Below are 23,155 nucleotides of genomic sequence, written 5' to 3' on the forward strand. Positions count from 1 at the left end.
AAGTAATGGTCTTTCAGGAAATCACATCCCTTGTTCACCAGAGCAGGATCCCTACCACTCTCTAGCACGAACCTTTCACCCTTTCCATGGTATCTAATATTATTAAGCATCATCAAGCAAATTATGAAGGCCTAGGTAAAGTACTTGAATAATGAAATCCCATGCATGGCACCAGTTAATAATTTATGATGCATTGCATGTCCCATTCTTATCTTCTACATATCTATTGTACTGTACCATTATATCTATTATATTATCTATGAACACAAGATGATGACGCATGCGTGACTAATTAATTAAAAATTAAAAATATTGAGTCCTTATAATAATTAACTATCTATCCCTTTCCATCCACGAAATGGCCATCTTTTTATAAGTGTAACTAGCATTATAGTATTAGGTTGTTCATATATCATGATGAGTTGCATGCTTAAAATAATCAATGCATACTACTATCTACCCCTTTCTCGCCTAATAGTGACAGAAGTTACAACTAATTAATAGTATATTATTATTTAATCTTCTTGAAAACATGCGGGCTACTTTTATATCAAACTTTACGAGCTATTTATTGAGTTTGAGTTGGATTGATCCGATTGCCAACTATACTCATCAGTCACCAGGGACTTCCTGGCCTTCCCAAGGACAACTTCTTGCAAGTACCATTGCATGTGGACCCGACAACAAAAGTTTTGAATAGGAATAATGCAATTTTTTTTTATTTCTTACAAAATGTAATCCAGTTTGATTTAAATGTAATATATTTCAACCAATATAATATTGTCAGTTTGTCAACAAACATGTTTAATTAGAAAATATTAGTAGTTCGAATTCTCACCAATATAACACGGCTTATAATATATATATATATATATATATATATATATATATATGACTCACATGATCTGATGAATGATGATCTCCCAATCAATATAGGAACTTAAATTAGGGGCAATAATTACCAACACCATATGCATGCCCAGAAATTAATAATCCATTGATAGTATTATCGTTATTTATGACTTCTACATCGGTTATTTATTTTGAACTGATGTTGAAAGTACCGACATTGATAGTATTATCGTTAACATCGGTTTTTTAAAAACCGATGTTAACGTAAAATTACCAACATCGATTATATAAATAACCGATGTTGCTAATATGAATTACACTCAAAAAATGTATATTAATGTTGAATGTTAACATCGATTTTTACAAAAAATCGATGTTAACGAATGTGTTACTGTTGAAAGTTAACATCGGTTTTATGAAAAAACCGATGTTAACATTCAACATTAATATACGATGTTAACGTAAAATTACCAACATCGATTATATAAATAACCGATGTTGCTAATATGAATTACACCCAAAAAATGTATATTAATGTTGAATGTTAACATCGGTTTTTACAAAAAATCGATGTTAACGAATGTGTTACTGTTGAAAGTTAATATCGGTTTTCTGTAAAAAAACTGATGTTAACGAATGTGTTACTATTGACACAAAAAAAGCGTGCCAACTCTCCCGCGCGATTCTTATATTTGCCTTGGCACATCCTCCATTATCCCATTCTATGGATCATCCTCCCATCCCCGCCGCTCTCCCACCCGCTCACGGAAGAGACGCCGCTGATGCCGCCAAGTGTGGCAAGAAGCGCGGCAGTTACAACTGCGGCCGCTGCGGCCTCCCGAAGAAGGGCCACAACTGCACGGTCAATTGAAAAATCATGTTAACATTTTACATTATTAAATAGATTAATAGGAATAGTTTTTTTATTTATTGTCTTATTTATTCTATTAAGTGCCAATATCTTCCCTAAGCTCACTTTCACTTAAAATGTCTCTCCTCAAACATTATAATTTCAGTTGCATGCTTAATTATCTTTGAATAATTCTGTGTTGATTCCACATGCTAATTTCTGTATTTATAAAAGGTTGGAAACTTTTGAACTCTGGTGGATTTTGCACATGCTTCTTATTTGGTGCAGTTTCCTAAAGGGTTGCGTATTCATAAAATATTTGGTTAAATTTCTCCTTTGCAACCGTCTTCTTATTTATATACATAGAACAGAAAGAGATAAAAACATAGTGAATATATTTATGAACTGCAATTTCACTGCAGAACATAGGCCTGGAGTCTGTTGGAGTGAAACTAGCTAAAGATGGAGCTATAGAGGTAGTTTAAGCTTATCACTGGTTCTATTTAATATATATTCATATGATCTTTGTCTCACTTATACTTCCTAAAACTCTTCTTCAACCCAGGTTGATGAATACTCTCAAACATCAGTTTCTTCAATTTGGGCAGTTGGAGATGTTACAAACAGGATAAATCTCACCCCAGTTGCTTTGATGGAGGGAGAAGCATTAGTAAAAACGCTGTTTCAGGATAACCCAAAAAACCTGATTATAGGTATTATATACATAATGCCGAGCAAAAAAAAATATATATATATACATAATGCATCATGCTGAACTAAAGTTTATTTTTAACTTTTTATTTTGCATTAAGCTGGAGTACAGACGGGTTTCTTAAACAAATATAATTGATTATCAATTTGTAAAAGAACTGATAGGGGGAAAAAGTTATCCTGTGACAATAAGGATTGCTTATTAGGTTTTGTATAATGATACTGGGATCCATATAGGATTGCACCCAGTATTCAATAATACAGAAACTGTTGAAAAAGTGTCAAACTGTGTTGCTAGTAAATCATCTCTTTAATCATTTGTTAGTGCATATATTTATGTTCTACCTTTCTGTTTCCCCAACGTTAACAATCACTCATATTCCGGAACATGCCCATGAAATTTGATGGAACTCATCGTAGCTTCTCTGCTGTGTTTTAGTAATTCATAGCCTCCCAACTGATTCTGTTATATTCCTTATTATCTAGAGCTGTTCCTTCTGCTGTATTTTCTCAACCACCAATTGGACAAGTTGGTCTTACTGAGGAACAGGTGAGAGAATTATGCAGTGTCCGGTTCTAATGCTTTCGAATGGTCTTCTGAATATTTTAATGAATTGTACAGATGAATGTTTTGCTAACATTTTGGTGATTTGCACAGGCCGTACAACAATATGGAGATATTGACATCTTCACTGCAAATTTTAGGCCGCTGAAAGCTACTCTCTCTGGGCTTCCAGACCGGGTTTTTATGAAATTAGTAGTCTGTGCAAAAACAAATGAAGTTCTAGGTTTGCATATGTGTGGAGAAGATGCTCCTGAAATTGTGCAAATTTTTGTACTATTATTCTTTGATGACAAGTTATAGTCTTGATCAATCTTTTTATATGATACATACTCATACTTTGTAGTTAATGAGAAAAAAATTAATGGGACTTAATAATTTCTCCTATTTAACATCTAAACACATTACAGATTCCAAAAACAGCTTTAGCTCCCTAGAAAAAATGAACATTATAAATATAGTGAAATCTCATTTTTAAGCTTTCAAGATACAACCACACATTTTTCTAAGAATATATTCAGTTAAACTCCAATAACTCTAAACCAATTAAGAGCGATAAAACTGAATACGCAATCTTGGGCCGAGAAATACGTATTTTAAAACCTTGTAGATCTAGCTAGCTAATTACAGAATCCTTATACTTTTATTATTTTTTGGATAAGTGAAAATTTTATTGAATTGAAAACTTATACGTACTATCACAGTATCATCACCTAATTAAGCACATATAAGGCATATGCCTAATTAATAAGGTGATATAAATAAACGTTAACATCCATTACCAACAAGGCATAAGCAGCTAGCGTGCATGTATACGCAAAAAACAGAACATAAAGGCGGCAACCCTTACCATAAACATGCATAATAATAATCCTTACACACTTGTATATCAATATATAGTACTATAATAACTGCAACACACATGCATTCTCCTCCTCCAATAATATATATTAATTAATTCATATATATATATATATATATCAAATGAAAAAGATGGAGACCCAGTTGGGTGAGAAGGTGATGCTGCATGCATATCTTAAGGGTAACCGTCGACCTCAATTGTTCGCTCAGGCTGTACCCAGCGTCCATCTGAGCTCCTCTTCAAGCCCTTGTTTTCATCTTGCCACCAGTTTGGTGGAACCAAGTAACTTTCTTTCAGGAAATCACCTCCCTTGTTCACCAGAGCATGATCCCTATCACTCGCTAGCATGAATTCCCCCCGCTCTCCATGGTATCTGCATGCATGAGGTGTAGGTGTAGCCAAGCCAAAAATTAATTAATTTCATGCCTAATTAGTAATTGAAAACTCCACTAATATATATATATATATATATATATATATATATTATTAGCTACGTTACGTATTAAATTATAGGTTATGAATTAAAAAAAAATTTAAATATGTTTTTTACTTCTATAAGTTTATATTTTATTTTTTCAATTTTAGTCCCTTTAAGGTATTTTATTTTTATTTTTTGTCTCTATACATTTATATTTTTTTAATTTTGATCTTTATAAGCACAAACTTAAAGAAACTATAAATAAAAAAATTAAAATCTTAAATGGATTAAAATTGAAAAATCACAAACTTACAAAGACTAAAAATATACACACAAAAAAAAACTTACAGGGATCAAAATTGAAAAAATATCAACTTATAACTTGCAAGGACTAAAATAAAAATATAAATTTATAAGGACCAAAAATAAAAAATATTAACTTACAAGAACCAAAAGCATATTTAAGTCATTAAAAAAGTAAATACATTCTCTTTGTTATAATAACTAGAGAAGAAGATTAACATACATTAATTAATAAGGTAGAAAATAATTAAGTAAAAAAAGAGAGATGATGAGTCCAATAGTTTTAATGATAATTTTGAAAAAATAATAATAATTACTATCAAATTTAATATTATTAACTAAATTAATAAATTTTCTTGAATAATGTGAATTTGTTAAAATAATCTTATATTCAGTGACAAATGTAGTGAGCATCTTCAATAGAAGATATCATTTTGAGATATTATCTACTTTGTGATGAACCTATAATGTGATATCACTTTCAAGATCTTTTCTATTTTTTACTTCAATAATAAATCTCATCTTGAGATTTTAAACTACTTTTTGTATGTCATACAAGAATAGATCAATTTTATGGAGAGGGAGAGAGTATAAAATCATTTTTTGTTCGTAAATGGGTTTAAATTTTGACATTTCTTCTACAACAATAAGATTTTTATGTGAAAATGGAACATCATACTCTAATAATAAATCTTAACAAAATTATATTTTAAGACTAAGATCTTCTTGCAATATCATTTATTGGAGATACTCTTTAGTACTTCTAGACTTATTTATAAACAAAAATTATGAAAGTTAGTTGAAACTATTTAATTTTATAAATTTGAAGTAAAAAATAAGATCATTTTTAAAATGTGTTTCATTGAAATTTTATATTAAGAATAAAATAAAGTTCTTATATAAAAAATAAAATTAAATGAAGAGTGTTTTAAGAATAATATTATTAAATATGATGAGATTAATTAAATATATTTATATTTAAGTTAAAGATACAAGGACATTTTTTTAGTTATACAAGGGTTGAGAGTAGAGTAACCAAGAAACAAATGAAACTAACCCGTCGAGCAAATGCAGAAGAACCTCCAAGTTATGGGCACAGTCTACATCGTGTTTCAAAAACGGTGATTTGTTGTTGTCCAACTTGAGTTCCACTCCAACATGGTAGTATTGAAAAGGAGGCAACCAAAGAGAAAACCAGGGCACCCAATCATTCGCGTTGATCACCCTCAACACCTTTATCCCAAGCTTCTTCAACCTTTTATGAAAAGACTTGTTCCCAACCGCGGGACCAGAAAACGACATCACCGAAACCGGCACACCCCTGTCCAACCCCTTTTCGACAATATCATAAGCGCTCAAAATCGCCAAAGCACTCCCCAGACTATGCCCCGTCACCGTAATGCTCACTTCCTCCTCACTATACATGTCCATCAACCGCTTCACCTCCCTTAGAACGTGATCTCTCGCCGAGTGCTGGCAGTATTCTGATGTCTCATCTTTACCCGTGTACATATCTAAGAACCCATTGTCGACCTTAACCCCATCATCGTGGCACGGGATGCCCTTGGATGATACAGGTGTGAGGCTAGACCTGAGGTCCTTCTCCCCTTCCAGGTGTGTGGTCGTCCCCCGCCATGCAATCACGATGTCTCTTCTCCCGAGGCAGCGACTCGTGTCGTCGTTCGAAACTGCCACATATCCGCCCCAGTTCACCTTGCTCCCCATCGCCGTTGGCCACTTTGAGTGAATCAACCACTTTAGGAGGAAGTCGGTGTTGGCCGTGAGGTGGATGTAGCGCGTCACCTTGTATCCGTGATGGGTCATGCCCAGGGAGGAGAAGAACTTCTCCTCCTCGAACCTGCACGAGAGTAGTGATAAACATACCCTAGTTTTAGATGGAAATAAGAGATATAGAAAAAAAAAGTAAGAATAAGTTACTCGTGTTTTCCTGGATTTAAAGCAAATTATACATGTTTTTATTTTTGTATTTAGAACTTACACAAACTTTTTAAATATTATATAAACATTTAATGATAACAAATTATTTATATTAATAATTTTGATTAAAAAATACTTTAATATATTTCGAGTATCCCACTCAAAACTTATTTTTTAAATTATTTTTTAATCAAGATTATCAACTCACTTTATTTATTTTTATCAAATACATATACAACATTTAAAAAATTATGTAAGTTTTAAAAATAAACAAATGGTGTATAATTTTTTTAAACCTAAAAAAAATATATATATATAATTTTCTTAAATTTTATATTGAGAGATATATGTAACTTATTATAACTCTTTACTTATGAAATCATAAATTCTATCATAGTCATATTTTTGTCTTATGAAATCATAAATTCTATCATAGTCATATTTTTGTCTCCCCTTAGATATTGGATAACAACTTGTTAGATGTCAATCAAATATTTTAAAAAAATCCAATTGATATGATAACAATAGTGATATATGAACTCCTAATTTTAAACACCTCCTTTTTTTTTTCATCTCTCTTTCCATCACACTATAAACGACTTTTTTTTTCTCTCTCTCTCACTAGAATACTATTGTGTGGGGTTATCAAACATTTGCCTAACAGATGAAGAAAAAATGAAATAGAAGAGAGAGAATATGTATGTTTAGCTTTATCGAACCTGCATGTGCCGCAGTACCTAGAGAATGGCTCGTAGTCGAAGGCGTCGTGGCAGGCCTGCGCCAGCTCGCCGTAGCGGATCACCTCCGACCTCAAAAGAGGGTCCATGGGCTCTAGAAGCCCTTCCCAGTTCTTCTCACCGTGGATTTGGCGCCACATTTCTGAGAGATCTTTCTGATGCAGCGTTGCATGTTCATGTTCATGTTCTTGTACTTCTATCATGAGGTCGTCGACCAGGGGTGAGTGGTTATCGCGTGTAACAACTTTTATTGACTTTTGGTTTCGCTTCAGAGGTGGTGATTTTGCTGTTAGGAAGTTGTGGAAGCTTAATCCTCCCAAGCTAGCTTCGTAGCTTATTTTGGAAGAGGGAATAATGAGCATGCTTGAGAATGAAGCAGCCATAATGTCGTCGATAGTATAACAATGTATTGGATATATTATAACTTAATTAAAAATGAAGTCTCGTAGGTATATATATATATATACTCCATAATAAAGACGACCTTACGTAATTGGTAGTTGCATGCAAGAAAATGGAGTATATAGCAAGCAAGCATAGCAATATTCATACATAACACGTGCACAAAAGAATAAAAGAAAAAAAGGTTGTGAAAAGATGTATACCATCCACCAAATTATGAGCAGAGACAGCATCAGCATGCCAGCTCCACCCCCAACGTGTCACAAAAAGGTGCATACCATCCACCAAATTAACGAGTGGGTTCTGGAAAACTATTAAATTTGAAGATGATGGATAAACAGCTTGATGGAAGGCCAAATTTTAAACTATAGCCAGGCACACATGCTTTCAATGTAAATTAATGTGCATGCAAAATGGCTCAACGTGGCAAATATGTAATAAAATAGGAAAAGTATCGTCACATGTTCTCAGCTATGAAGTTGCATATTATATTGATTCCTAACTTCTTATGTATATTTTTGTCACATGTCTTCAGAGTTTCATTTTGTAGTAAATAACCGTTAGAATTGGTATCGAGTACATTTCTGATCTGAAAAATTTACTCCCTTCGAAAATGTACTAATTTGATGATATTCAATGTCTTCAACATAATTTCTTGTAGATAGATTTTGATGAAGACAATACTTTAGGACTTTCACCTTTGCACCTCTGATCTTCTGAAAATACTCCTTCAAACCTCCAAAAAAAGTTAGACTTAACATCTTTTTACAATTTTATTTTTGATGTTCCTCGAAATCAGATTCTACCAAATTTACTTAATTAATGTCACCGACAGGTGTATGGTATCCATCAAACGGGTGGAAGAATTAGAGTAATATTACTCCATGGAACTATTAAATTTGAAGGTAATGGATAAACGGCTTGATGGAAGGCCAACTTTTAAACTATACAATGACTATGACAAGAAGATTACATTGCAATAGTTTGAAAACAGATGGAGAGAACACAAAAGAACGCTTAACAAGATATCAATTAGCGTATTTTAATAAAAATCAATTATTTTTGTTTAACAATCAAAAGAACGCTTAACAAGAACTCATGAGAATAACTTACAACTTATATGAAAAATTTAACTATATTCTTGTTTGATTATGAAATTAACTTATATATATAATTACTTATATAATAAATATATGTTCATCAAACACTTAACTAACTTATTTTCTCAAACAACCCTTAATTAGTCAGTTACTTTGTCTAGTAGCAAGAGAGTAGACATGTGATCCACCAAGGATGATACCAATAAGTATTCTAATTTGTATTAAAGAATAAAAGTCAAGGCAAAGTAAAAAAGACTTAATTAATATTTTATTTCCTTACTTTAGTTCTTTATTTTTTTTAATCTTATAAATGTATTTTCAGATTTTTTGTAAGAATTAGTTTGACATCATGAACGCTTTGAACAAAATGAGAATTTAAAAATATGTAAAGTTGACAAAAAAAATTATAATGATCCTTTTTAACGATGTAACAAGTTGATGAAATGTTAATATCACTATTATAATTATGTAATCATTTACCGTTATTATTTAATAAAAAAACTAAGTAAAACAAAATCTTTAAAGAATTAAAATTGAAACAAAAATCTTTCAAGAATTAAAATAAAAAAATAACCCTAAATTTTATAAGGATCCAAAGATTATTTAATCCATAACAAAAACTAAAAACGAACATTCTTAGATCTAAAACAAATAATTTTAAGTGCAGAGTCTAAAAAAATATAATTTAATATGTACAACTGTAAAGATAAAATGAGTAATTGTACTATTTAACTTTTTATGACATCACATTGCTTATACATGCCCGTGAAATGCGAAGGCGTTGGAGAAAAACACTAATAAAGATGACTATTATAACTTTATCCGGCCACATGATTATTTTGGTCAGGATCCATGCAGCCATGCACAAATTATGTTTCACTGATAAATTAATCCAGGTCTTAGTAGCAGCTTAATTTGCCCTGGCAAGCTCTATAGATTTCTCTCCGTCCAATAACTGTAAACACTCATGTACTCTCCTTCTTCGATATTAATTCATATATCAGATGAAGCCAGACCCAGTAGGGTGAGATGGTGATGCATATCTTCAGGGTGATCTTCAAGCTTTGGTCGCTCAGGTTGCATCCAGCGTCCATTATTGCTTCTGATCATGCCCTTGTTCGCATCTTGCCTCCAGTTTGGTGGAATCAAGTAATGGTCTTTCAGGAAATCACATCCCTTGTTCACCAGAGCAGGATCCCTACCACTCGCTAGCACGAACCTTTCACCCTTTCCATGGTATCTAATATTATTAAGCATCATCAAGCAAATTATGAAGGCCTAGGTAAAGTACTTGAATAATGAAATCCCATGCATGGCACCAGTTAATAATTTATGATGCATTGCATGTCCCATTCTTATCTTCTACATGTCTATTGGATTGTACCATTATATCTATTATATTATCAATGAACACAAGATGATGATGCATGCGTGACTAATTAATTAAAAATATAAAATATTGAGTCCTTATAATAATTAACTATCTATCCCTTTCCATCCACGAAATGACCATCTTTTTATAAGTGTAACTAGCATTATAGTATTAGGTTGCTCATATATCATGATGAGTTGCATGCTTAAAATAATCAATGCATACTACAATCTATCCCTTTCTCGCCTAATAGTGACAGAAGTTACAACTAATTAATAGTATATTATTATTTAATCTTCTTGAAAAACATGTGGGCTACTTTTATATCAAACTTTACGAGCTATTTATTGAGTTTGAGTTGGGTTGATCCGATTGCCAACTATACTCATCAGTCATCAGGGACTTCCTGGCCTTCCCAAGGACAACTTCTTGCAAGTACCATGCATGTGGACCCGACAACAAAAGTTTTGAATAGGAATAATGCAATTTTTTTTATTTCTTACAAAATGTAATCCAAATAACACGGTTTAGTTTTGATTTGATTTAAATGTAATTTATAATTTCAACCAATATAATATTGTCAGTTTGTCAACAAACATGTTTAATTAGAAAATATTAGTAGTTCGAATTCTCACCAATAACACGGCTTATAATATATATATGACTCACATGATCTGATGAATGATGATCTCCCAATCAATATAGGAACTTAAATTTGGGGCAATAATTACCAACACCATATGCATGCCCAAAAATTAATAATCCATTGAATGTTCGGACAAACTGAACGCGACTTTTTCATCTGTAATGACCTAGATTATTTAATTAAAATAAAAAGACCATAACCATTAGACGCTAAAATTTCAACACTAATCGCAAAAATCTTTCAAATGAGATTGCGTTGCATGACGTATCTATAATAACTCGCAAAAAAAATGAAATTAAGGATACGAATATCATAATTATTCAATTCTTAAATAGCCTAGCTCACGAAAATAGTACTAGCAAGCAAGCATAGCAGAGATTCTTGAAACTGACCCGTCAAGCAGATGAAGAAGAGCCTCCAAGTTATGCGCAGAGACAGCATCAGCATTGGGGTTCAGAAACGGAGACTTCTTGTGGTCCAATGCCAGCTCCACCCCAACGTGCCAGTAGCTCCACGGCAGCCCCTCCGCCACCTTCATCACCGCCGCCGGCAAGTGCTCGTTAAACACAACCCCCGGCGCCTTAGGCACCACGTCATGCACATTCACCACTCTCAACACCTTCACCCCGAGCCCCTCCAACCTCTCCTTAAACCTCACGTTCCCCACCCTCGGCCCCGAAAACGACATCACCGTAACCGCCACACCCCTACTATCCCTCATAACGTTCACCCCCGTCTCCACAATATCGTAAGCGCTCAAAATCGCCAACGCGCTTCCCAAACTATGCCCCGTTATCGTAACGCTCACTTCCTCCTTATTGTAAATCTCCAACAATCTCTTCACCTCCGATAAAACCTGTTACATATATACTATAAGATTTACAATGCGATAATAAGACGAAAAGAAACAAAGACACACAAAGTAGTATTAGAGAAATGTTACATAATAAAAGATTTGTTAAATGAAATATGTTTTAAGCACGCTTCAAATTCAAATTATTAAGGAGGTTAAATTATAAAATCCGATGAAAAAATCATTAAATAAATTATAAAATTTATTGAATAAGTGTTCAAAATAATGTTTTAATAGTATATCTTTCTCGCAGTGGACCTGTTCTCTTGCGGAGTATTTGGCATAACCGCAACTCTCTTCTTTGTCCGTGTAGAGATCTAAGAACCCTGATTCGACCTTGACGGTGTGATCGGGGCAGGGGATGCCGTTGGATGAGATTGGTTTGAGGAAATCCATGAGATCCGCAACCCACTCGAGGCGCGTGACGGTGCCGCGGAACGCGATGGTGATGTCTCTGCGGCCGAGGAGTTTGGTGGTGGCGTCGTCGGAAACGGCGACGTATCCGGCCCAGTTGGCGTGCTTGCTCCACATCTTGGACCAGCGGGAGTGCTTGAAGAAGTTGGGGAGGTTGATGTTGGCGGTGGCGTAGAGGTAGCGCGTGACGGCGTAGCCGAGGTGGTGGGGCATTTCGAGGGAGGAGAAGAAGCTGCGGCGCGTGAACCTGCAGCTGCCGCAGTACTTTGAGAACGGGTCGAAGTCGAAGGCGTCGTAGCAGGCCTGGGCCATCTCGCCGTAGCGGATCACCTCCGACCGCAAAAGTGGGTCCATGGGCTCCAGAAGCCCGGCCCAGTCGCTCTCGCCGTGGATTTGGCGCCACTCTTCCGGGAGTCGCTCTAGGTGTTCCTCTAACTTGGGCTTGTAGTTGTGGTGCGTTGTTGTTTGTTCTTGTTCTCGCACGAGCTCACCGATGGTGGGTGAGGAGTTGTCACGTGTGACGAGTTTCATTGACTTTTGTTGCGTTCGTGTGAGAGGTGATGATGTTGGGAATTTGGAGTGTGGTAATTGGAAGCTGAAGCTGATGGGTTCGTGTGTTTTGGAAAAGGGAATAATGAGCATGTTTGAGATTGAAGAAGAAGAAGAAGCAGCCATGTTTCCAATGACACCACACAAATGAAAGCCGATTGGTGCATTTATATACATATATAAAAATGTCAATCTCGTAATAATGTAATATTGTAGTAAATTATAAAACTAGGTTGTGCACCTTACTCTATTTTTCTTTTCCTTGCAACTACAGAATGACAATCAGAGTCTATTATTTTTTTCAGCCAGTTTAAGCATCCCAAGAATTGGATTGGAGTGTTATATAATTTTGTATTATCCAACGAAATTAGTTACTTATGAGATTTTTATGCTTAAGAAACAATTTTAATTCAATTTTATCATTGTTAAGGAGACAATTTTTATTCATTGTTTATATCAGCAATCCTTATTTTAAATTTTAAAGTATTTTTAAGTTAGTAGTACATCATCAAAAAAGACTTATTTGAAAGTTTTTAAATCTCATATAATATTGCAAAGCTCAACAAGTTAAAATTAATTAAGTCCACTGTAATTACCCGTTAAACATGCTCTTCTGTAATACCACTTGTAAATTATTTAATGATAAATAACTGTTTATCTAATTAAACTAACCAAGACTACTATATTATAGGTCAATCAACTTCCATTTTTGTTCTACTTTAGGTGTAAAAACATGTGGAATCAAAATTGATTAATTCTTCTATCTAAAAAACTATTTTTTAATATTACTCTTTATCAAATTAATTCTTATATCAAACACAACTATTTTTAGAACATAAATTTTAATATTACTCTTTATATTTAGATAATTATGTAATTATTTTATAAACAATATTATATTTAAAAATACCTCTCAAACTATTTTTATTACAGTTACAATACTCCTACTTATCATACGATACTACTTTCATCTGTCTATTTTAAAATTGGTTTTATCTCTTCGCTATGGGTCAAAACTTAACATCAGGTATTTACTCATATTTATATAAACTAGGATCATTCAAAAAGAGGTTAAATTAATTTATTATTACTCTAATTTATTTTTTGAAGTTTAATTTGATTTTTTTAGATTTAATTTCATCTTTCAATTTTTTAAATCAATTTAAGTTGGTTTTATCATTTAAGTTGAGCTAATGACACTTTGTAATTGCTTAAAACTATTTGATAATTATTTTAAACCATCACAAAAATTCATTTAGATCATATGATCAAATATGATCATTCAAATTAATTTAGACAACAAAATTAAATTAAACTAATTTAAAAAATTAGATAATCAAATTGAATAAGAAAAATTAAAGCACTAATTAAAATAAATTTTAAAAATTAGAATATCAAATTAAGCACCTAAAAAAATAGAGAAATAAATCAAACTTAAAAAATAAATTTGAGAAAAAAATTAATTTAACAAAAAAAAAATGAAATCACCAAAAAAAGCGCGCCAACTCTCCCGCGCGGTTCTTATATTTGCCTTGGCACATCCTCCATTCTCAACCCTTTCTCCATTCTCCCATACTATGGATCGTCCTCCCATCCCCGCCGCTCTCCCACCCGCTCACGGAGGAGATGCCGCTGATGCCGCCAAGCACGGCAAGAAGCGCGGCAGTTACAACTGCGGCCGCTGCGGCCTCCCGAAGAAGGGCCACAACTGCACCGTCAAAACCCTCGCCTCCACCGCCGATGCAACTCCCGATTCGTCTCTCTCCGTTGTCTCCGTCCCTTCCGCGGCCGCGCCCAGTCTCCGAAAGCCTTCGTCGAATCTCCGTCGCGCGCTGTCGTTCGACGATCTTGATGAACGTCTTCCCGTTGTCGATCGGTCCGAACCAGATGAAGAAGTGGATTCGGATGTGTTCGATGAGACCGATCCGGATCTGGATCTGGACGCCGATGCGTGCGGGCTGCCGGCTAGGCTCCTGTGGGAAGTGATGAGGAGGCTGCCGCCGCCGGGGCTGTTGTCCGCCGCGAAGGTTTGTAAGGGATGGAGGGATACGGCGAAGAGGATGTGGAGAGCGGCCGAGGAATTGAAAATTAGGGTTCCGGCTAATGTTCCTGTCGGATTTGTTGCCTCGATGTTGCAAAAGTGTCCTGGGATTGTGAGACTCTCGCTTAGAATGGAGAGGTAGGATCTAGATATGTGATTTTATGCTTTTAAAAACAACGATATAGACAAAATGAAAATGATACCAACATCGCGTGGTATCTTAAACATGTGGTAAATCTTCAGATTTGTGATTATAGAAGAAAATCTTGTGGTAGAATTTAGCCCCTTGAATGGATTTTCGATGCCTTGAGAGATTACTCTCGAATCTCGATTGTAGACAACTAGGGCACATGTTTTAGAAATGAAATCGGGATTGCGTTGCCAATTTATTAAGTTGCAGTGTTTTTTCTTGTATGAATCTAACCTGTTTGTTGTTGTGCTGCAGTGATTTTGATTCAACTATGTTGGCTTGCATTGCCTTCTCGTGCCCTAATCTCGAGTGTATGGAGATCTTGACGTTTGATACTGCAACCATTCGGATCAATGGGTATTGTTATCTCTTTAATTTTGAGCATTTTTCCTAGTTTCTATGGAGAATAGGTCTTTTCTGTTATTGAGTACATGATTATGCAATTTATGAATGGGGTATGATTTTAAACAAGTGCACAACGTGACCGTTGTGCAGTTGGGCCATTTAATGCCAGTGATTTAATTACTCCTCCTACAGTTTCTGAATTTCGGTTGTGTGTTTGACATTGTTCTGTGGGGTGAATGTGGGTTATTCTTACTCTACCAGATTGTATGGGTTTGAAGTCTTGATGGCACATTGCCATGTGATAGATTGTTGCTCCGTGTTTATTGGCTCGGGGTGTAACTTTTATTCTGTCCCATTGCATGTCCTTTATATTTTAGAAGATAGTTTTTGTTCTCTGTTTGGATAAAATTGATAATTATATAAACTATATTGACAGTTCTGTTAAGAGTTATTGTACCTAATACTAATTTCTTGAAGATTAGTTCGAAGTCTTTGTTTTCTGATTTCTGTTCATTCTTCTATGCTTATTTGTACCAAATGCTGTATTTTGCTTTTTAGCTTTATCTTATGTTCAATTATGAAAATGCAGAGATGAATTAGGCCGATTTGTTGCTGATAAAAAAAGCCTCAAAAGCCTCAAGATGGAAGGTTGTTCTAACCTGGGTGGTTTTGTCCTGTGTTCGTCTAGTCTTTCTACACTCTGGCTATCAGATCTGCACTCTCTCTCTAAGATGGTGATTATTGCCTTTTTTTTCTCCTATGTTATTATATGATATATGACGTGATCAATAACTAAATTGATATTCCGTAGAGCTTTCATTCTGTGTGAACACTCTAGTTGCTAACAGATGCATTAAGTTGTAGGTATTTAATTGTCCCCAGTTGAGAGAGGTTTCCTTGGAGTTTTCTTGCCAAGAGAATGATAGTACGGATCTCAAAACTATGATTGAAGGTTTGGGAAGAAGTTGTCTGAGATTGCAAAACATACATATAGCTTCAATATGGCTTTCACACTCTGCCGTGCTTGCTCTTACAGCTGCTCAGTTGAGGTTTGTCATTTTTTTTGGCATCTTAATCTCTACTTTTTCAGCTGTCATTGACAACATCCCTTCATGTTGAAATTTATTCCCTTCAAAGTTTGCAATCTACAATGCTTTGAACTTTGTATCTGTATGAGTTCATTGTTTCATAACTATCAGGTGAATGCACCAAACATTTTATTAGATCAAGTAGGATCAAGTCCAATTTTCTACTGCACGCTAAAATTGGTGCACACAAAAGGAAATGAAACAAATAACATGTCCACAATATTAGTATGTATACACCCTCACATGCACACACGAATAATTAGAAAACAATAAAATCTTAATTCTATTCCTGACTTCAATATTTATATCTGAAATCCCACGGGGATGCCATTTATATAATCAGTGAAAATGCCGTTTTTATTTATGATGAGCTTACTGAAGTTTTGTTTAAATACAATTAAGGGGGCTGCGAATGCTTTCTCTCGTTCTTGGATCCGAAATCACTGATGCATCTGTTGCTGCCATTGCCTCAAGCTATCCAAATCTTGAATTGCTTGATCTCAGTGGGTATGTATCTGTACCCATTCTAATTGCAATCAAAATTTTCATTGGGGTCTTGAAATTGTAGTATCCTTGGAGACCAAGAAAAGAATATATGAAACTCAATGCTGTATGCAAATATAATGGAAAATTTAATACAATAATTTATATTTCTAGTATGCATTTTTCTTAATTTCCTTGTTTATCTCTTAGAAATCATGTATAATGGATAAATTTTTGTCACAGATCTGGCATTAGTGACAGTGGCATTAGTATGATTTGCAATGTGTTCCCTGATACATTGACAAGACTCCTTCTTGCTCTTTGCCCTAATGTGACTTCAAGTAAACACCTATTACATAACCGATCTACAAAACTTTCATGCTAGCCTATGCTTCTGCTTCCTAATCTGCTGTTATGTGATTCAGGTGGTATTCAATTTGCTACGTTTCAGTTGCCACACCTTGAAATTATGGACTGTGGCATGACCATATGTGATCCTAATATGCAAAATCCAACTGCGGATGAAAACAACTGCAAATTGCAGAAAACATCTGCCTCTAATGTACACTTTACAAACCAAAAGCTAATCATCAAGCATAGCCGTTTAAAGAAACTCAGTTTATGGGGTTGCACTGGCTTAGATGTGAGTTTTATATTTAGACTAAAGAGTAAAGACCTTTACGCTCTTCTTTCCAATGCTTCTAATCTTTGTATCTTCTTTTTGATTAATATGCAGGCCCTATACTTGAACTGCCCACGACTCATTGATCTGAATCTAAATTCTTGTTCAAATTTGCATCCTGGTAATCATTTCATGCTCCTGTTCTTTAGTAATTATCATGTGAAAATTTAATTCAGCACTTCAAGAGTTCCTTTACAATGGTAAGATTGATTGTTTTCATTAAATTAACTGGTTCAGGGAGACTGTTGCTCCAGTGCCCCAATTTGGAAAATGTTCATGCATCAGGTTGTCAGGATATGTTAATAGGGGCCATCCAAAGTCAGGTAACAAAGCAATTCTTCCAATAAATTCTTCTATAATAAATTAGTTTGTTGTGAGATGTAAGCTTCATGAATTGATTTTGGATCTGAAGAACTAGATGGTGCTGAAAAATTGCAGTTTGTGAATAAGCTTATTTACTGACCTAATTGGTTTGATTCCTTGCTTCTTCGGTTCTGATATAGAATATTCTTAATCTGTATGCAGGTCCATGATGCTTCTGCTGATATGGAAAACCATTCACCTTCTAAACGTCTACCTGATGGTTCCAAAAGGATCCGGGTTCCACATTTACTCAGTGAAGAGGTAATATAGCATGTGTTACTATACTTCTTTTCTTGGCTTGTGCGGAAAAGTTAAAAGCATATTACTAGGAAGCTCTCCAATAACAAAAAACTAATAATTAACATTTGTCGATAAAAAAAATTGGTGTTTGTTTCAACCCCCTTGCAGAAAAGAAAATCTTGATTTAGAACTAGCATAGTTTTTCTTAACTTGGTTCTATGTTTTGCATTGTTACACACACTGATTTTATTTTCAATTTTGTTCATTTGCAGTCCCCTGAACCTGAAAAAAAACGAAGGAGGATCGAGAGACAGCTTTGTAATGTACTTCTGGACTGAAATTTGTATTCCCTCTTAACACTGAGTCTAATGTATACATGTGCGATGTCGTACCTTATTTAAATTCCAGATGCATTTATGCATCCCTAGTTACCAAACAGGTCATAGCCTTTCTAGTTAGGCTCTCAAATTGGCACCCTAGAACTGTCTTCTTATTAGAGGTGTTCATGTTAAACATATTTGTTGTATGATATTTGGATGACTGTCTCATTTTTTAATAAAATTTAATATTTTTTTATGGAGGCAACATATTTGTTGTATGGGGCAATAGCATACAAGTGTTAATATACGTGCCCTACTTCATAATTTTTTTTGTAGATAGATTAGGGAGTAAAAAAGCTAGTCTGAGTGCTTGATTAAGTTCAAGTTTTTGAAGGTGATAAATAGCATATAATTTCAAGAGTCTTTGAAGGTGGTAAATACCATGAAAAGTTAAGGAGTGAAATACAATTTAGACTTTGATTCACAAGGAAAGATTGACATGATTATTATCATGGACAAGGATTGGAAGGAAAGTATATAGATGTGAAATGTATTGAATTCAAAAATTAATTTTTAAAATTATCGGTCGCTCTGAAAATTATTATTGTTAGTCCTTATAAAATCAGAAACATTTCTAAAAAAAAGTTTTGGGAAGATTTGGAGGGGTTGGTTTAAAGCTTTTCAGAAGAAAATATTCTTATAGGGTCTAAAAAAAAATATTATAGGAAAGAATCTAAATAAAAATGTTAATAAGATAAGTCAATTTATAGGAGTTTTTAGCGGCTTTGGTTATAAAGATGTCTTATAGGAAAGATTGTATATTATTTAACAAGAGTTCAAGAATCAAATGATGGTAGTGTAAGGGTGATACACATTCTTACTAAGAAGATATTGGAGGATAGTAATTAGGAATCGCAAGTTATTATTGCTAATCTTGTTTGGGATTAGATGTTTAAAAAGTTTAGGAATGTTGCTAAAATATTTAGTTGCTAAAATAATCTTAGAGTGAATTAAAATGTTTTAGATTGAAACTTATTAGTATGTCCCAAGTTTTATCTTATGGCAGTCCTTTTCTCTTACATCAACAACTTCACTCACCTATCATTTAGTACATTACACTTTAATTTAACTTTTATGTAGTCTTTGCTGGAGTCCAACTCTTAATGAAAGTACTAATTGTTCTAACTTAAATACAAGAAAATAATTCAAAGTAAAAGATTAGTATTAGTTTTTTTTAATTAACAAATATTAGTTAGTTTGTTAGATCTTATTAATTGAAGGACTTAAACCTGTGGTTTTTCTATTTTTTCTTCTCTTTTCTCTACTAAATATTGTATGTTGGACTAGTATTTTAGGTGGGAGAACTTCACGTACCATATTATTTTTTATTTTACTTAATATAAGAGTCATAAGCCATAACACACCTTTAAGCTTGATCCATTCTTCTGGAGTGGGTTCGATTTGGCAGAAATGGTAGTGAAGGGAGGTTGTGGTGGTCACGGAAAGAGAGTAGTAGGTAATAATTTTCGACGCACAAATCTGCTGGTATTTTTTTTTTTTCATGGAGTTAATAATTTTTCATGGACTAATCCCTAGGTAATTTCCCACAAACAAATATGAGTGTAAACATAATGTTTATTATAGATTTTGTTTGTCAGAATTTATCGACGGATAAGTCACCTTTGTTAGTAATATTTTTTTACAAGGATATTACCTTGGTCATTGGGCTTAAATATTTTTTTTCTGTAATTTAGTTTTTATTTTTATAAGTTTATTTTTCTAATTTTAGTTATAATAAATTTATATATTTTTTTAATTTTAGTCCTTGTAAAATACTTTGTTTATTTTTAGTCTTATGAACTCTATAAATGAAAATATTATAATCTTAAATGAACTAAATTGAGAAAACATAAACTTATAAGAAAAATGAACAAAACGACTTATAGCCAATAAAATTTAAAAAACACCAACTTATCCAGACTAAAATTAAAAATAAAATAAAATTACAGTAATAAAAAATAAAAAAGTATTAACCTACAAGAACAAAAATATATTTAACCCATGATTTTTTTATCTATGTATTATTTGTTGATAAAAAAATCCATTTTCCACGGATTTTTGGAGTTACCAGCAAATTTGGTTAATTGATAGTATCAAAATTTCTTATAGCCTTTGTATTAACACTCTTATTTTAGAACTCGTGAATTCGATTTTCATCTCCAGCCCTATGTTTCTGTGGAAATAAAGAAGAAAATGGAGAGGAGAGATAGAAAGAAAACACCATTATTTTTTACTATTTTGATAATCGAATTTTTACTGTTTGTTTGAGTAATGAAAATATTTTTTTTAAAAGGTCCCATGTATAAGAACATTTCCCCTTTAATTGCCATGAAACAAAAATAATAATTTCATGTTAGGAAAAAGTAATATGTTAACTTTTTAAAATACTTTTGTTTTAAATTGATTTTTTCTAACTAGTAGTACAATTTTTTCATACATTTTATTTATTTTACTCATTCTTTCACTAATCTAAACGGAGAGAAACTTTTCAACTTGATTTCCTATTTCTATTCATTCAAATAATACATCTATTCTTATAACTGCGTTCATAAAAGTTATTATTTTATTCTTATAATTACTTTCACAAATGATCCACTAATTTTTATTATTATTTATATTAAAAAAAAGAGTAATTAAACATGGAGCGTCTATTTTTCCCTAGTTTCTTATAATGTTTTTTTTTTTTTCATTCTTATTTGTTACTTTAACATTTTATATACTATTATCTCTGTCTTTTTTTTATATATAAAAGGGGATCAACCCCAAAAAATTACTAGAAACCACGAGAAAAAACAGTTGACGATAGATCAACCATTACGGTGTTTAGGATAAAAGACGGAGCAAAATAAAAAATGCACAATGTTCTGCACAAGTCCATAACATGGATGAGTTTTGCAGTAGCCACGCTTAATCAAATTGATGGCAACCTCAGAGTCAGATCATTCAACACCAAATCACGAAATCCTCTACTCCAAGCAATACTATTTTCTCTCTCTCTCTCTTTTAATAAGAATATCATTGAAAAAATAATAATTAATATCATTTTAAAATGACTGACAAATACAAAAATTTCTCCAAGAGTGATAAATAAAATAAAGGAGATAGTAATTTTAATCTATGGCTAAATTCATTTTTAATTGTAGATTTTAAATTGGAACATGTCATAAGAAATAATTATAAGTGAAAAAAACAGGGCCTCGTGTCTCTTTCTCAGTTGCTCAAATGAAAAAGTATATAGTACTATAGTGGCTAGCTTCTCAAACCATATGATAATGGCCAGCAGTTTCTGTGCGTTATTTTCAATCACCACGGTACCTAGTATAGAGAAAAGGAACAAAAAAATATACCGAAATTCATAAAATGTCCTTTAATAGCTTGGCAAGTTTAAGTGGATTTAAACAAGCTTCCACAAATGGTGAAGCAACAATTGTGGTTCAAACTAGCACAGAGGTATTTCTTTGCACAACCATACATTGCAAGTAATTTTTTTCATGACAAATTCTGAAATAATTGAAAATAATTTGCGTTTGGTAATCATATAGAAATTGTCAGAAGAATATATCACTGTCGTATTAAAGAGTCATTTATTCGGTGACAATGACTCATTATCGTATTAAAGAGTCATTAATTCAGTAACATTGACTCATCAGTAACGTTGCTTAAGGTCGGAAGATCCCTTTACCCTACCTAAAAGTGCGAAAAATTGTTAAACTGCATGGCGCATCTCAAATTGTGTTTGGATCAAGCTTGAATTTTAAAATTGATTTTGATTAAAATTAATTTTAAAGTAATATCATTTATATTTGAATGTTTTTATTATAAAATAAAGTGAAAAATAAAATTTAATACAAAATTTCGGATCAAATATAAAAGTTATTTAAAATTATTTTAATTCAAAGTCAATTTTAAACTCAAAATTAATTTTACAACATGAAACCAAACCCCAATCAATAACTTATTTGTTGCATGATGAAAATTAAATTGCATAACGTGGATTCATATACTAATTAAAAAGGTACTAGTTGTATACAAATGTGAAGGGGTACGTGCCTCCTGTAAATGGAAAAAAAATGCGTATAATTAACGTTATTGTAAATTGACTTTTTGGGCTTCTAATGCAATATGCTGTATCATCAAACACCGGATGGGGAATGTTAAATATCTTTTATAGGAGAAATTGGAGAAGTACGAGGGGATCAATTTGGCTTGTTTAGTAAGACTGCAAGAGGAAAAGAGAATGAAAATAATTTAAAAAATAATTATTTTTATCAGTCAAATAACAACTTTCATAAAAAAATTAAAAATGATAAAATTTATTTTACTAATTTTCACACATTTTTACTTATCTTTCTCCTTATGTCTCCAACCAAACATCTTTATTTCTACTACCAACAGTTTAGGTCTTTAGATATAAAGTCTGCAGTATTTTCAAACCGATCACTTTTTCTAGGTGATATTGTATGGTTACACAAACTAAGTTTAACTGGTTTTATATATGATTCAGAGAAATGAATGATCATATATAGCACATACACTAGCCATCATGCACCGAATTTTCCATTAATAAATGGCACCAAAATGAAAGACCATTTATTTGGGAAATTAATTTTTTTTAGAGAAATACTTAGGAAAATAATAAATAATATGAATGAATTTTCGTAATCAGGAGTGGAACAAAAATTAAAATTTGCATTGATGGGAAGAACTTTAGGGGTAGGAAAATGGTCTCCTAATTCAAAGTAGATAAAATCTTTAAATTTAAAGACAAATATTA

The 23,155-nt window shown here is 33.0% G+C and overlaps 3 protein-coding genes and 1 pseudogene across 3 annotated transcripts; 2 read left to right on the forward strand and 2 right to left on the reverse strand.

Moving 5' to 3' along the window:
* Positions 1 to 1,576: 1,576 nt before the first annotated feature.
* Positions 1,577 to 3,278, forward strand: LOC102661058 (glutathione reductase, chloroplastic-like; annotated as a pseudogene).
* A 455-nt stretch (positions 3,279 to 3,733) lies between these two features.
* LOC100779151 (phospholipase A1-Igamma1, chloroplastic) lies at positions 3,734 to 7,658 on the reverse strand. Its single transcript, XM_003518845.5, has 3 exons — positions 7,216 to 7,658; positions 5,616 to 6,416; positions 3,734 to 4,210 (listed from the first exon to the last, which is right to left on the reverse strand). The coding sequence occupies exons 1-3, from the start codon at positions 7,614 to 7,616 to the stop codon at positions 4,012 to 4,014; spliced, it is 1,401 nt and encodes a 466-aa protein (XP_003518893.1). The 5' UTR covers positions 7,617 to 7,658; the 3' UTR covers positions 3,734 to 4,011.
* Positions 7,659 to 9,436: 1,778 nt separating this feature from the next.
* Positions 9,437 to 12,963, reverse strand: LOC100779676 (phospholipase A1-Igamma1, chloroplastic). The gene is made up of 3 exons (XM_003518846.4): positions 11,865 to 12,963; positions 11,146 to 11,609; positions 9,437 to 9,975 (listed from the first exon to the last, which is right to left on the reverse strand). The coding sequence occupies exons 1-3, from the start codon at positions 12,744 to 12,746 to the stop codon at positions 9,729 to 9,731; spliced, it is 1,593 nt and encodes a 530-aa protein (XP_003518894.2). The 5' UTR covers positions 12,747 to 12,963; the 3' UTR covers positions 9,437 to 9,728.
* A 1,100-nt stretch (positions 12,964 to 14,063) lies between these two features.
* Positions 14,064 to 18,586, forward strand: LOC100819793 (F-box/LRR-repeat protein 17). The gene is made up of 11 exons (XM_003520142.5): positions 14,064 to 14,748; positions 15,056 to 15,157; positions 15,735 to 15,879; positions 16,010 to 16,194; positions 16,636 to 16,740; positions 16,960 to 17,057; positions 17,142 to 17,359; positions 17,453 to 17,519; positions 17,636 to 17,721; positions 17,924 to 18,022; positions 18,274 to 18,586. The coding sequence occupies exons 1-11, from the start codon at positions 14,147 to 14,149 to the stop codon at positions 18,337 to 18,339; spliced, it is 1,773 nt and encodes a 590-aa protein (XP_003520190.1). The 5' UTR covers positions 14,064 to 14,146; the 3' UTR covers positions 18,340 to 18,586.
* The last annotated feature ends 4,569 nt before the right edge of the window (positions 18,587 to 23,155 follow it).

The sequence above is a fragment of the Glycine max genome, chromosome 2 (genome assembly GCF_000004515.6).
Source record: "Glycine max cultivar Williams 82 chromosome 2, Glycine_max_v4.0, whole genome shotgun sequence".
Taxonomy (NCBI): Eukaryota; Viridiplantae; Streptophyta; class Magnoliopsida; order Fabales; family Fabaceae; genus Glycine; species Glycine max.